The sequence below is a fragment of the Castor canadensis genome, chromosome 12, assembly GCF_047511655.1.
Source record: "Castor canadensis chromosome 12, mCasCan1.hap1v2, whole genome shotgun sequence".
NCBI lineage: Eukaryota > Metazoa > Chordata > Mammalia > Rodentia > Castoridae > Castor > Castor canadensis.
The window spans coordinates 105,762,908-105,779,130 of NC_133397.1; the positions used below are offsets into that span (position 1 = coordinate 105,762,908).

A 16,223-nucleotide genomic window follows, 5' to 3' on the forward strand; every position below is an offset into this window, starting at 1 on the left:
ATTTCTGCTGAGCAAGGTAACGAAAGCTTTACATCAAATAAATGCCTATCAAGACGTGCTAACTGCTCACGTAAGACAGCTGCACCGTCTCACATTAAGCCCTGGTTGCTGAAATAATTTGCTAGTCTTTAGCATACATTTGCTGTTGGATGTTTAAAGTGAATTAAGTAGGTTAAGCTGGGGTATCAATGGACAGAATCTTTATTATAGTTCCTAGAAATAAAAACAAAAACATATTTCTATGCCAGAATTTGGGCAAGGAATACCAGGTTGAAGTTGAAGTGAAAACCCCTCAGACTTAGCAAGGGCATGGGAAGCAGGCAGACAGGTGTGCTATGATGGCAGAGCTGTGCAATTCACTGGACCTCAGCCAGACTATGATTCACTGGCCCCACCAGAAGCTATCTCATTCTACCTTACCTCTTCAACACAGACATAGGATGAGGGGCCTATTTAAGCCTTCTTTGCTCCCCAGCAGACAGACACAGCAATCACATTACTTTCCTATCTCTGGAAGTGAAAGCTCAAATAATAAAGGCAACTGATCTATCATTTTCTTGGCAGCTCATAAAACTTGGGGGTATTACAGAAGCAATATTGTGATTTCTTAGTGTTTTTCCCCAAAAGAAGCATAGCACAGGTGAAAGGAAAGAAGAGAAGAAAGGAAGAAGTGTTTATGGTACATGCACTGTAATATATTTGGGTGGGTAACACACAAAGCTGAGCAAGGCTCCTTGCATAGAAATCATCTATTGCTTGACTTAGGCTAACGTATCAAAATCATCTAACATGTTCTAGCAATTGAGATACTAAAAAATATAGGCCATACTGCAGAAACTAATGATTTGGTTGGTTTTCACTTAGTTGAAGCACTAATTAGCTTCTCACAATATTAACAGCCACAGGCCCCTTAAGGTAGTAGTCTGAATTGTGGTGAACAAGAAGGGAAAGAAGTGCTTGGTTACCTAGTGGAGACTCGGTTACCTAGTCCTGGGATTCAGAAATTCGCTTTCCTGTGAAAAGTGAACAGGCTCAGGTGATAGGAACAATACAAATCATGTACCTGCTTTGAACTGTATAAAACTAATAACAAATTGTCATTAATTCAATCACCTGTAGCTGGAATTGGGCACCAATATTTTTGAAAATATTGCCTGTTTGATGTATGACAGCCTGGACTGGAAAAGGCAGCACCAGCACTATTTGGAAAGCATGCAGCTCATTAATGTCCCACAAGTGGTTAATGAGAAAACTGCCTTAGAAGCCATGCAGATTCCTGAGGTAGGCAAGGGTGCAAATGTCTTTAGTAGGCTGAACAATTAACTGAGTGGCTTAATTTTCACATTTATAAAGCATGTGAAGAAAAAACCTACATAAATACTTGTATCTGGGTAATAACTGCCTGTTGTATTGAGGTATGAAGGAGGGAACAAGGATAAGCTCCCTACAAAGCATTAAAGGGCTCCATTGGAAGGTCTATATGAGAACTCAACTATCTGACCCCTCCAAAGAAAAGAATGGGACCACTTGTGGGCACGTGGTGCAATGAATAACGTGAACAAAGAGGGATAGTGGTGAAGTAATCACAGTGTTTATTTAGCACTTACTGTAGCTAGCACTATGCAAGATGCTGGCAATATAATAGCGAAGACATTTCCTATCCTCCTTACTGAGGTTGCCTTGTAAAGAGGAGAGCAATCAAGTCAATAGCAGTTTCAGCACAGCATGACGAATGTGAGGAGAGCAGTCAGCTCAGACTGCAGTAGAAGCAATAAAAAATGGCACCTAGCCTAATTTGGGAAGCAGTGAAGTGGAGAGAGAGGAGTTAGGAAAATATTACTAGGTTGGTGATCTGTTGAAGGCTGAGTATGAATTGCGTAATGGAAAAATGTGATGAGGGAAAGGTACACAATGATATTTTCAAGAAAGGGGCAAAGATAAAGATAACAGAGGTCAATGAAACCAAGTATTATGACACAAGCCACGGCAGTTCAGTGCTCTAGAATGCCTGTGCAAAGTGGATACCAGCAATGTGAACTAAAACTGAAGAGGTGGAGGCACACCAAAATGTCCTCTGAACTAATGAGACAATTCTAATATTAACAGATGATGTTGTGGTGTAAGCAAAATTACCTGATCTCAGAATCCTGCTGGATCTCATCATGCTAGCATTTGATGAAAGCACCTATCAGCAGGCCATCTCAGTTTTTTTCTTGTCAATTGTTCTTATCTTAGGTCCCACAACCTGCTGTTCAAACCCCTGGAAAGAAGAAAGCACAACATGAGGAACCCCAAGCCCCACCACCAGGCATGTATGAAATCTGTTTCCAGAGGATCAACACCCTGAGCTGGCACTTTGAGGAATAATGACTGTCCTCCATCTTGCTTTTAGCTGCTCCTCCACCAATAGTTCCTACGTTTATTAGTGCATGGTCATAGGTCAAATAAATGAAGGAATTTTTGATGAAAGAAATGAAGAACACAGCATAGTTGGGCAATGATATTTTCTGTATTTTATAGTGGCTTTCATCATCACAACTGAAGTAGACATGAGATACTACAATGATTTGCTGAATCCAATTCCAGAAGAATTCATTTCTGTCTCCCTCATACTACATTGCATGGTAGAACAGGTAAGTAAACTGAGCCTTTTCCCGGAGAGCAACCTAAAGTCAGTCACTTTATCTCTCCTTGCTTCCATGTTAATCACGATTTTTAAAAATTATATTTATAATATCTGAATCTATTCTCATTTATAAAGTGTAGGACATTTCAGATAAAACTAAAATTTGCTATCCTCATCCGCATCAGTCCTCTTTCTTTTGCTCTGCTCTGAAAGAGTTCATGTAACATTCCCTGAAAATTTGGTAGACCATATCATTTAAAACTGTCTCTGTCTAGTGTTGTTTTAGTGGAAAAGGAAGAGATCATGGACAGGTGAGTGGGTGTTAGTGGTCTTCAACTTAAATCTTTCAAATTTCTTTTGTACTTAGACTTTTCTACTTTTGAGGCCAATATTAGTTGTATTTTTCATGTAAGTATGTTGATTTTATTTGACTCTCAGTATGATACAAAGTTCTTTCTATTATTCACTCAACTGCATTTTAAAAATTTCGTTTATATAACGATGTGATGTTATGATGGGATGAAGATTAAGTATGAACTGCCTGATGGAAAACTGATGGGGAAAGGATAAAAGCATTATTTACAGATATGCAGTGATATGGAGGCCAAATAAAAGAAGTCAGGCCACAAACCAGGACCAGGGGCAAGTTCAGTATTCCCACACTGCCTGTGCAAAGGTTGAGACCAAGCACGCCAACAACCTAACACCCTTTGTTTCCTCTCTTGTAACTGGTGTAATGTACTTGTGCCCTCTTTTTTCTTGACCATGGCTGCTAATGGTTTATCTATTATATTGGTCTTTTCACATAAACAGCATTTAGTTTCATTGATCAATCCCTTTTTTACTTTTTTAAATTGGTGCATATTAATCATACATCGTGAAAGTTTCATTTTGGACATTTCCATATATGCATACAATGTACTTTGATCAAATTCACCTCCTTGTTCCTCCCTCTTATCACTCCTCCTCCTCCTCCTCTTCCCTTTCTCTTACCTAGTTATCCCCTCCTTTATTTTCATGGCCTTATTTTCTTTACTTCCCCCAAGTTGTACAAGTGAGAGAAAATATGAGATACTGTCTTTGTGGGACTGACTTATTTCACTAAACATCATGATCTCCAGTTCCATCCATTTCCCTGCAAATGACTTATTTCATTCTTCTTCAAGGCTTATTAAAACTCCATGTGTATATATACCACATTTTCTTAATCCATTCATTAACTGATGGGCACCTAGCCTTTTTTCTTTTTCTTTAGTTAATTTCCTCATTTATCTTTATTGTTTCTTCTTTGTGCTTTCTTTGGGTTTGTTTTGTATTTCATTTTAACTGAAAACTTTTCATTTATTTTCAGTCTTTCTTTGCTTTGCTTTACTTAAGGCTTGCATTTCCTTTTGAGGGTTTCCATCTAGTCAGTCTTTTACATACTTTTTTAAATCCATAAATCATTATGATCTTCACCCCTTATTACTGGTTCCTAATATTATTGCACTGTGGTCGTAACACATAGCCTGCAAGTTAACAGGTTAAATTCCTGAGACTTCTTATGTGACAGATATACAAGGTCAATTCTCTTTTTTTTTTTTTTCAGTACTGGGGTTTGAACTCAGAGCCTTCTAGGCAGGCACTCTACCACTTAAGCCACTCTGCCAGCCCATTAGATCAATTTTTGCAAATGTTTCATATGTATTTAAAAATAATTTGTTATTCACACTGTCAGTGTATATGTACTACTTACAGACACCTGGCACTGTGCTACGTACTTTGAATCTATCAACTCATCTAATCAAAACAATGCTATGAAGCAGGAATAATTTCATGCCCCATTCTACAACCAAGAAAACCAAGGCATATCAACAACTGATGAATGGATCAAGAAAACAGGGTATATATACACAATGGAGTTTTACTCAGCCATAAGGAATAATGACATGGTTAGAAGGTAATGGATGCAATTGGAGAACATCATATTAACTGAAGTAAGCCAGATTCAGAAACACAAAGGCTGCATGTTTTCTCTGATACATGGAAGATAGATCCAAAAGATAAACATATACACAAACCAAGCATGATCATTTACAAACTCAGATGTAGAACATGTGTGTAACAGTGGAACTACTCTATGGAACTTGGAGAAAGAGGGAAAGGAAAAGAGACTGATAGAGCATCAGTAATATTGTAAAACATAAGATCTGTGAAGGTAGAGGATATGAGAATGTGTATTGAAAGCTGTTGAAAATGGGGAGTGGGAGGTAAAGGAGTAAGGGAGAGAAATAGAAGGGCTTGAATGGACCAGAGTAAAGTACACTCACAATGGGCATACACTGAGAAACCCCTTTCAACATCAATTTAAATAACAATTAGGAAAGACAGGACTGTAAAATAGGTATAGTGGGGGGGGTACTACTGAGGGGGATGGTGAATGAAGGAGGTTAAGGTGAGGATGTATGGTTGATAGACTTCATATACTTATATGAAATAGAACAAAGAAACCTCTTGCAATTGCTTTAAGTGGGGCAGGGAGGAGGTTGAGGAGGAGAGACAATGAGAGTGATCCAACCAATGTACAATATAAACAATATAAGCCAAATTGGAATTGTCACTGTGAAACCTCCCCTCCATATAATGGATACATCTTAATAAAAAATGTTTATAGTAAAAAAGAAAGTTGAGGTTTAGAAAGGTTAAGCAGCTTGCCCAGGGTAGTGAGTGGCAGAAAGGACTTTGGAGCCTAGACAGTCTGCCTGGGAAGGTATTTTGATGGCAATGCTCCATTTTCTGCTGATGATGTGGGTCCAAAATCTGTTTTTTCTTGCTGCTATTAAAGTTTCTCCTTAAAGTTAATAACACAGTCTAAGTAGAGGGGACTATAAGTGTCTGGGAAAGGGATTTTAGAGAAGAGGGGGTAGCAAGAAAAGGTAGGAAAAGGAAGGGGGGATGTGATCAAGGATCAATATATGCATGTATAGAAATTCCACAATGAAACCCATTAATGGTACAATTAATATGTGTTAATAATTATAATAAAAAGTGGCATATAAAAAAATTAAACAAAGAGGAGCTTGTCTAGATATATTAGACAAGCTCCATTTTCTGCTTCTATAACAAAAACATCTAACATTAGTTAATTTTATAAAGAAAAGATGTTTATTTACCTCATGGTTTTTGTAGGCTGAAAGCTCAAGATCCAGCAGCCCTATTGATTTAATCTCTGATGAGGGCTGCCTTGGCTGGGTCATATCACAGCAGGTAGCATCATAACTAGAGCATGTGCAAGAAGGAAAGACCACATGGAGAGCCAGGAAGCCAGAAATAGGGAGAGGACAGGCTTACCTTTTTTAAATAACAAACCCTTCACAAAAACTAACTCAAGTTCCAATGCAAACTATCTTCATGCCTTTCAGGGGCAGCAGCCCCCCTGAACTCCCACTAGGTTTTACTTCTTAAAAGGTCTCAGTACCTCAACACCATCACACTGAGAAACAAGCCTCCAACACATGTACCTTGGGGGATAGAGCACTCCCAAAACATAGCTCTGGGTGTGGCTTTATTTATTTCATCATATATTGTAATTATAAAGGAATTATAAACTGTTTTCCAACCACATTCTAAATAAAATCACTTACAGTATCCCATAAAGGCCCTAAAATTATGTTTCTGGGCTCTGTCTTCTATCTCCTGTCCCCTAAATCTCTCTCTCTCTCTCTCTCTCTCTCTCTCTCTCTCTCTCTCTCTCCCTCAATCTTCTTCTCCCTCCTCTCCCTCTCTCTCTCATTACATACACATATGCGCATGCACGCGCGCGCGCGCGCGCACACACACACGTTTTATCTACATAGGTCTTCTGTTTCTTCTTCAGATACATTACTAAATGCTACCTTGCCCTCACTCCAGCTTCTCTGACTAGTTTACTTTCCATGTCTGCCTGGTGGATACTCTTTGTGATCCAATCTCCATGGAAGTAGCCTCCGACCACGTGGAAAAAGCAGTTGCACAACACACAGACCGTTCTCTACCACATCACTCTGTTCTTATCAACACTGTTGTTAATTAAAGTACTTCCTGGTTTTGTTTGTTGCCTTCCTCCTCCCACCAGACCATAAGCTCCCTGCAAGCTGAAGCTTGGTGCTCAGCACACAGTAGCTCCACCTGACCCATTGTACAAACTGAATATGTATTTGCTAAATTAATGAGTAATGAAGATTTTTCTGAGAAAAATCTTCTCACATCTTCAAATATTATTTCCCTTGTGCGGTCAACTTATTATTGGATGACTGTTGGAACTTCAGGACTTTCTTTCTTGTCTTTAAATCTTCTTTTAATTTTATCCATTTAGGAATTTTGGCTTAATTTCCTACTAATTCTTTCTTCAATGAAGTTCAGTCGGCTATTGAAATTTTGTTTTAGCAATAATGCTTCTGGCTTGCATACTCTAATTTCTTTTCACAATTGCCCATTTCTGTTCTTAGTTTAAGGAGGAAGCACACTTATTTCTCTCTCTCTCAGTACATAAAATATATATTTGAAAGTCCTTTTCAGACTCTATCATCTATGCTACCTCCAATAGATGTTTTGCTGTTTATTGACTGGGATATTGTTCTAGCCAGTTACACTAATATTTTCATTTAATTGGTCCATAAGTTTTTTATAAGACCAATGGTTTTATTTTGCTAATGAATTTGAAACTGTGGACATGGCTTAAGTGTCATAGTACCTGCCTGGCAAGAGTGAAGCCCTGAGTTCAAACCCCAGTATCATAAATAAATAAACAAGATTTGGAAAAGCTCAAGAGTCCTGTAGATCTTGCAGTGTTATTTTATTTACCATAGTCTTTCTTGTTTTATCCAACTTAACTCAAAGCAACAAACATCCACTAACCATCCACCATGTTCCAGATACCAAACAGGACAGCTGGTGAGGTCAGTGTCTGATACATAGAAAGTTCCTAGAGTAGTGAGATGGCATTCTATAGGCTAGAACAGTTTGAATTGGCTTTTCATGATTCCAATGGCCCCATGAGATGGTTGGAAGATGAAAAAGTGGAAACAATGAGTGGCTCTTTTCAAAGTGATACGTTTATAAAAGATGAAGACAATGAGACTGTTTTGTTATTCTAGAGTAGCAATAGGTATGTGTGGGGGGGATTATTTTGCAGTAACCACGGGACATTTGACAATATCTGGAGATGGGTTGTCACAGCCAGCAAGGAGAGACTTAACTTGCATCAAGGGCATAGAGGGTTGCTGAACACCCCGTAATGCACCAGGCAGCCTCTCCATAACAAATAATCATCTAGTCTGAAATGTCACTGACAAAGTCAAGAAACCTTATAGAGGGATGTAAAATTGTGATGATGTATATAAAACTTAAAGGAAAAACTGTATATTAGATGTTTATCTTATTTATATTTTAACCACTTTTACTTATTTACCATGAAAAATAACAAAGCATTTGATCTTTCTAGATCTCACTTTGCCTACATAAAAGAAACTGATCTCATTCTGTTATACTTTTTTATTCTTGAAGAAAGAATAAGGGCTTAGCCTAAATCCCAGTACTTCTACTACATAACCTTGGATTTGGACTAATTACCTAATTTTACTCACCCTAGTTTTCTTCCCTATAAAATGGAAAATAATATCTACCCAAGATTTCCTATTTTAATACAACCATTAAAATTATATTTAATGCATGGATTGTAAATATTTTTCTTTTTCTTTTGGTCATTACTGATACTTTCCTGCCCTTATGTGTAATCACTTATACTTTATTCGCAGGCCTTATCTCTTTCTCACTAAAAGCATGAATATTAGAAATGAGTTAACCATTAAACTAATTCCTCCCAACCATTTTTCCCCATAGGTTGTGGCAACTGAAGAAGATCTTATCCCCCCAAGTCTGGTGAAGCCATCCCCCAGAGCAGACGGGTTAGACCATAGGATTGCTGCTCACATTGTGTCCATCCTACCCTCCCTCTGCCTCTCAGAGAGGGAGAAAAAGGTCAGAAAACATGAGAAAGCCAAAGAGTTCTCATACTTTAAAAAAAGTAAATATTATGTCCTTAAATCAGTATTATTTCAATTTAAATAGAACCTCCATGAAATATTCTTAACTGAGGAAGAAAGGGAAACCAAAGCATTGCCCAAAGGCCCTCTCCTCCTGAACTACAATGATGCCCTCGCCCACAAGAAGTATGCACTAAGGGTAAGTGCGGACATGAGAAAAAATGGAGATAAGGAGAAAGCATGTCAGCAAAGAAAACTTGCCCAATTATAAAGGTTCATTAATCACCGAATTGATCATGTCTACCTTCAGATTTGCATTAAAACCTTATAGTTAATTGCTGTAAACATCGGCTGGTGTGAAAAACTAGTGGATGCCAGAAAAGGGTCTCCAAATGGAGAGGTCAATAACATATCTGTGTGAGGCTTTGGCAGCTTGTCACTGTGAATGAAGGATCAGTCGTTTCTGTGCACCATGAACTTCTGGCAGAGTGAGAACTAGTGTTTTCGACCTTCAGCATAATACCAAGTTTGTCTTCCTCAATTACTACTGATTTCCCCTGTTTCCAAATAATGAGATTGAAAGTATCACGTTTAGCCTTCTCCATATGCATAAGGCACTTGATATCTTACTTTAATGTCTTCTGTCATGTTGCTCTTTTTTTTGTCAGGACCAAAAGAATTTTGATCCAGTTCAAATTGAGCAGGAGATGCAGTCCAAGTTGCCACTGTGGGAATTCCTTCAATTCCCTCTGCCCCCACCTTGGAACAACACTAAACGTCTAGCTACCATTCATGAGCTTATGCACTTCTGTACAAGTGGTGAGTGTACATTGCTTTGTCTTAACTTAAATTCATTTTAATTAATGGCTATATATGCCTCCTTAAATTATACTCTTATTTGCAAAAAAGGATTTTGATCATTGAGAGACCTTTCAAAGGCTAAGGCAGATATCTTGATGAAGTACATACCAGTGGTATGATGGCTGTGATGAATAACGTTCTGCAAGGTGACGCACTAGATTTTCTTTCCACTGTGTGTCACTGACCAGAACAATCTTCTTCTTTGCTTCCTCTTTCCCCACTCTGCCCCATATCCCCACCACTGGCATTGTTGGAGGTGGTGTGGTGATTCCGCCCTACTGAAGAATAATGGTTCATATGTTTTTAAAAATTAAAAAAAAAAGTCTTCCATCTCAAGTCATCAGAGTTCTTTCCTAAAACACAATGCCATTCTTCTCTCCATGCCTCACCACGTGGCAAACCACACAAGCAGTAAAATAACATCACAGCAACATTACCTGGGAAGCAGCAAGGCCAAGCCTGACCAGGCAACTTTGTCAAATTCAGAGATAATGGGACTGAATTCTCATCCAACATTCTCTGGTTCCAGCCAACACAGTTTTCAGAAGAGTGTTGGTGCTCAAAGGAAGCTTGAAGTGTCCTCCTTATATCCAATCTAGATCAATAAATCAGAAATAATATGTACTTAGATTTTAACATATCTCTACACCTGTCAATCAGTCTATCTGTTCTAAGATTATGAACCTATCATATTCCAATATGAAGAATAATCACTGAATGATTCTGTATAGTAGATAAGAAAATTCACGGTGAGTCTGTAGCCTGTCCTATCATGAAGAACAAAGAGGAAAATCCACTGCTTTCACCAGAACCTCACTCTTAAATAGGGAAACTATATTTTTGCTCCTTGTTGGTTGGCAATGTTGAAGTTGAGATCATCGTTTCACTATCTGTCTAATCACGTGCCTCTACTGGCCACACATTAGAAACCTGGTATTTCAATCAGACACTAGAGGCCTTTTCATTACTTGAAAGTTAAATGGTGATTAGCGTCAGAGAGGGAAAGCATCAGAGAGTAAGGGAGTCTCCTTTGACAGAAAGACTGTGGGAAAGAAGGGTTACTAAGAATATCTAGAATAGTCTGTTTGCCAATGGCTCACGCTTGTCATCTCAGCAGGAGGTGGAGATTGGAAGGATTCCAACCCCAGGCAGTAGTTCACAAGACTGTCCTCTGTTGGGGAGAAAATAGAGGACATCTCTGAAGCATTAATCTCACACAATCATTTTATTTTTTCTCGTTGAATTCCATGTCTCTTTGTTAGTCTCCACATTTCACCTCTTTATCAACTTTTAAAGTTGAAGAAACAAATCATATTCTTCTTTGAGTCCTAGCACCTATGAAAAAGTCTAATGCTTACTCATAGTATAGCCAGTGAGTGAGAGAATGGACAGACATGCAAAAGAATAAATACACAATTGCATAGAAACAACTGAGCATCAACAAACTTTGAAGTGAAGCTATAAAAAGCAGTTCATGCGAGTGGGAGAAGGCCTTTCCTGAACCTGAGTAAACAGGAAAACTTACTGAATATAGCAACCTGTAATAGACACAAGCGAATTAATTTCTCCAGTTTAAATTATAACCTCATCAAATGGTACTTTTACTCAAAAATAAGTTCAATCAATATGGTACCCTTGAATGTACATGCAAGTAAATATGGATACCTAACACTAATTAAGCTATGAAAAAGTTTGGGGCATCTCCTGGATCTATTGTGTCTTGACTGTGTAGTTTTTTTATTGTTGGGTACCTCTGGTATTTGCTGCAGGCTTGTGGAGTCCACATCACTTCCTTGTCATTTTGGTAGACAGACCCCTTGCTTGCCCCTTTGCCAGCCCTTTACCATTTGTTAATAAGAGTATTTCTAGAAACACAGGACCTGCTTTCTTACAGAAGTCTTGAGCTGGAATGAAGTAGAACGAGCCTTCAAGGTGTTTACTTTTGAGAGTCTGAAGCTTTCTGAGGTTGATGAAGCAGGGAAACTAAAGCCTTCTGAGATGATGTGTGGGACAGATGCAGAGAAGTTCAACATACCATGGGACAACCCTGCCAGATTTGCTAAGCAGATAAGGCAGAAATACATACAGAAAATGAATGCCCAAGAGTCCAAACCAAAAACAGGTACACTGCGTGGAAGAAATGAAAAGCATTCCTACATTTATGACTGTTGATCCTTCTAATCTTGTATCTAACAAATGCTCTTTGCACTGGCTAGACACTGAAAACAAAGACAGAATAATATTTGTGGATCAGGATAGGACAAGGTCTGTGCAAGATAAGGAGAACAACGGGAGCCTTTCAGTTCCTACTGAGTCTGATGTTGACGTGAATACTGTGAAATCCTTAAGCCCTGATAGAGTGCCATCACAGCAGGAGACCAGCATAAAGACTGAGCCTCAACCAGATCCTCTGGGTAAGTCAGCAGTGTGCAGACACTATTATAAGATGCATAAGCAAAAGAAAAAAAAGTGAGGAAAAAAGAAGGTTCAAGTAATATTATTAAAATTTATACTTAAATGCCTGCTTACTTCAGTTGAAAAACTATTTAATATCTAAGTTGTTTGGCTAAGTAAATATAACTCAGTGTTATTTCTCTGTTCTCCTTATTCAACCCATTTTTCAAAACATCCTATTGCCTCTGAGGACGTTCTTTCTTTAGAAAACCTAGCACAAAGAACAAAATGAAGACTTCCGTCATTATTATTTCACAGGACTATCATGATTATATGCTAAAATTAGTTTAAAATAACTTGTAATAACATAGTGCAATGCCTAGTGAAGAGCTTGGTTGGCACAAAATGAATGCTCAGTGAGTATCCCTTCCCTTCCTCTCCCCCTCTTAGCTTAGATCATCACTTTTATTCTTGAATATAGCATTACAAATAGGGTTATGTTAGGAGGTATAGAAATACAGAAAGATATTCAGCTAAGTTTCTATTCTGCTGCTTTACAACAAGCTGTCAGATTAATCTACCTAAAATATAGCTGCTTTATTTCCCTGCTTATAACCCCCAATGGTTCCTGAATACCTGCAAAGTAGAACTCAAGCCCTTTGCTTGTTTTATATGCTCCTCCCGTTGTACAAAATAACTTTTCTAAAACCTCTTTCTACCTTTTCCTTTTGTTCACTCATTCTGTGCTCTAGCTAGGTCCTACATAATTAGGTCCTACTTCTTTTGTACAGCTTTCTCTTTTCAATTTCTGTGCCTTTTTTTTACCCACAATACTTGCCACCTGTAGTTCTCTTTTCCATGACGATTAGATTCAATGGCACCTCCATGAAGACTTCTCAGAAGAAATGCTGCCCTTGGTCTTCCCGTTGTCATAATTAATCTGCATTTCCTTCAGGCATTAGTTGTTTACTACTTATTACAATTATTCATATGCCTAAACTAAGCCCTCCATAATACCATAACTCCTTGATTACAGGTATGTTTGTTTTAAAAAATACTAATCCTATACCAAAATTATACAAAATATGTTCTCACATTACAGTAAAATTATGGTGGATGTGTCAATCACAAAAAGATAATGAGAAAAATCACCAAATGTCTCAAATCTAACAAATAACACTATATATAACTCCAGGGTCAAAGAACAAGTTACTACAGAAATGAGGAAGTATTTCACAGTAAGCAATAATGAAAGCACTCAGAATAAAATATTATAGAGTGCCACTACAGAAAATAACTAACTCCAAGAGATGTTTATACTTTGAATAAATTTATTTTTAAAAGAAGCCTGGAAATTGACTGTCTCAACACCAACCTCAAATTAGATAAAGATGAACAAAATAAATCCAAATAAAGCAGAAGGATGAAAGCAAAAATAAGAGTAAATAAATGAAATAGAAAACATAAAAGGTAGAGGAAGAACAAAAAAATACAAAAGTTTGGTTGTCTGAAAAGACAAAACAGATAAATGTTTTATACAAGGATAATCACAAAGAAGGAAAAGCAAAATAACCATATCAGGAATAAATTTATATCACAAGTAGAAATCATATCAGGGGATGAGTGTGGTGGCTTATTTTTGTCTATAATTCCAGAAACTCGGGAGGTAGGAGTGGGAGGATCAAGGCCTGAGGCAACCTGGGCAAAAGCAAGACAGCCTATCTGAAAAACAAACTAAAAGCAAAATGATTGGGAGCAAGGCTCAAATGGTAGAGCACTTACTTAGCAAGCAGGAGGCCCAGAGTTCAATCCCCAGTACCACACAAAAAAAAGTAATATCAGGAATAAAGAAACAGACTTCTCTCAGATCCTACAGAAATTAAAAAGATATAACCAGGATATAAATAACTTTATTCTACTAACATTGAGAATGAAATGAGAAAACTACTGGAAAAGTGTAACTTATCAAAAATGATCTGAGAATAAGTTAAGACCTCTGAAGGTCTTATAATCAATTAAATAAATAATTTAATTGGTCAAAAGTTATTCCAAATAGGACACACCAAGCCTAAATGATTTCACTGGCAGATGCTATCAATCACCCAAAAAAGAAATAATTCTAACCTTAACAAAAATTGTTCAGAAAATTAAAAATTAGGGTATCTGCCCCTAGTCATTTTATGAAACTAGCATAAACTTTATAATAAAATTCACAAGGACAATGCAACAAATAAAATTATAATACAAACTCATTCATGAACACAGATGCAAAATTCCTAAATAAAGCACAAAAATTGATCTAGGAATACACTAAATGATAATAATATTTTCACAAACAAGTTACATGTTAACCAGGAATAGAAGGAAAATACATATTTTATAAAAAATAGTATAATTTGTCAGTAACACATTAGTGAGAAAAATCACAAAATCAGTTCAGTAGATATATAAAAGGTACTTAAACCTCCATAGCAACTTAGGGAAAAAAAATCTAAGCAAACTGGCAATAGAAGGAAAATTCTTTCTATTTAAATTACAAAGGTAATTTTAAAATTGTGATGATAAACATATCAAGACAAAAAGTTGAACCATTTCCCAATGTCTACCATGAACTCTTACAGTCTATATTGTATTAGTGGTCATAACCAACACATTGGGACAAGAAAGGAAGATAAAGATATCAGATTTAAGGAGGAAAAACAAAACTGTCATTATTTGTTAACACTGTGTGTAGAGAAACCCAAAACAATCCACAAAAAAATTAGAGCAAGAGCTTAATAAAGAAGGTTGTGATTGTTGAAGGGTATGCCTAAGATGTTCAAGGTGATGGGCTTTCCTTTACAATTATTCATTAACTGAACTATTTATATTTTATTCATTGTTCTATGTGTGTTATATTTTGTAATTTTAAAAACCACTTTAAAAAGTAAGTGGTCAGAGCTACAAGAGAGTAGACATTAAGTCAGTATTGACTAATGGTCATCTTGCCATTTTGTTTATCTAGGTGAGGATAGAGAAAGTAAACAATGGACTAGAATTAGGGAAAAGCTACCTGCTTATTGGTAGACAAAAGAGAGAAGAAAGTAACATTGATTTAATATTGCCCTGCTATGTTCCAAGCACTGTGCTAAGATATCTTCTGCATGTTAACTAATACTTTAACATCAAGCCTATGAGTAAGATTCTAATATTTTAGTTCTACAGACAAGGAATCAAGACCAACAGAGGAAAGTAACTTGTTCAGTTATGGACAAATAGATACAAACCAATGCTTCTTCCATTGTGCCTGTGGCTTCCTCAGTTCCAGAAATTCTTTCTGATGCATCTAATGGTTTGGCCACGCTCACAATGTCTTCACGCTGCTTCTTATCCTGATTTTGTTGTCTTTTCTTCCTTCCCAGTAGAGTGGATTCCCTATTTCTCTGACCTAAGTAAAATTGCCTTACCTATTAGCCTAGTTCACAAGAAAAACAAAGGCCAAAATAAGTTAGCCTGAGTTGTTATGGCATTAGTACATCCTGTGGGAACACAAACATATGGAAAAGAAGTCACTTTGAGTTAATATGGAATCAAAATAAACTGGGAGAGATGTAAGACCTAAGGGTTTTTTTTTTTTTTTTTCTTTGTTTTGTTCTGTTTTGTTTTTCTTTAAAGCAGCTGGTTTAGAACTTTTCTCAGGCAGCTTTTGCCACCTGCTGGTCAAACCACATAAATTGGTACTCTGCATCCTGTGACAATTAGATGATTATAGCAACTTCCTAAATCCACAGGACTGAAATCACTATCATGGATAGTGTTTTGTAGAGGTCAAGCAATTTTGGGGGTGCTTCTACATAGTGAATGCAGGCCTTCCTCCCAGCACCACTGAATCTCGGTGGAGGAGTACAGCTGGCTTTGGTGTCTCGCTATGGCTGTTCTGTGGATAGGGGATTTTTGTTGTTGTTGATCCTACATTTTTTCCCTAACTCTGAATCATGCTTCAAAGGCAGCTCTTTAATTCTCTTTAAACAAAGCAGAAATCATCCATGTATTTCCTGCACAACCACTTTGCCATCAAACACATTTATGTGCCTGTTCCCGGACATGAAGGGCTGAATATTTGTGCTTTTCTTAACCAAACACTGGATTTCCATCTGAGACTGTTTTTGAACTTGACAGGGCCTATTGGATATTTATGAAAAACCTGAGAGCTGATAACCATGAGGCTATAGGTTTAGATGTGCCCTTTCTGCTTGTTGGGTGTTTTTTTAATAAAGTAACTGCTTTGCAGAGGGATCTTGTTATCTCTAAAGTAAAACAGATTAGGAGAGCTGTTTTTCAAAGGGATGAGAAAGCATCCA

General features: G+C 37.3%; 1 protein-coding gene and 1 long non-coding RNA gene across 7 annotated transcripts in view; one reads left to right on the plus strand and one right to left on the minus strand.

Moving 5' to 3' along the window:
* Positions 1–15,543, minus strand: part of LOC141414911 (uncharacterized) — a 101,934-nt gene extending 86,391 nt beyond the window's left edge. Inside the window, exons 1-4 of one of the 6 annotated variants that reach the window (XR_012439888.1) lie at positions 15,150–15,543; positions 9,927–10,084; positions 9,598–9,764; positions 2,134–2,260 (exon numbers count right to left, since the gene is read on the minus strand). This is a non-coding gene — a long non-coding RNA (uncharacterized lncRNA). Of the gene's footprint in view, positions 1–2,133; positions 2,261–9,597; positions 9,768–9,926; positions 10,085–15,149 lie in introns of all 6 variants that reach the window. The other 5 variants (XR_012439885.1, XR_012439887.1, XR_012439889.1 and 2 more) reach the window with 5 other exon arrangements.
* Positions 1–16,223, plus strand: part of Spag17 (sperm associated antigen 17) — a 206,691-nt gene that overhangs the window by 82,511 nt on the left and 107,957 nt on the right. Inside the window, exons 8-15 of the mRNA XM_074050665.1 lie at positions 1,120–1,281; positions 2,236–2,308; positions 2,521–2,633; positions 8,486–8,623; positions 8,714–8,827; positions 9,297–9,447; positions 11,384–11,611; positions 11,706–11,903. Coding sequence (XP_073906766.1) covers positions 1,120–1,281; positions 2,236–2,308; positions 2,521–2,633; positions 8,486–8,623; positions 8,714–8,827; positions 9,297–9,447; positions 11,384–11,611; positions 11,706–11,903 — 1,177 coding nt within the window. The remainder of the gene's footprint in view (positions 1–1,119; positions 1,282–2,235; positions 2,309–2,520; positions 2,634–8,485; positions 8,624–8,713; positions 8,828–9,296; positions 9,448–11,383; positions 11,612–11,705; positions 11,904–16,223) is intronic.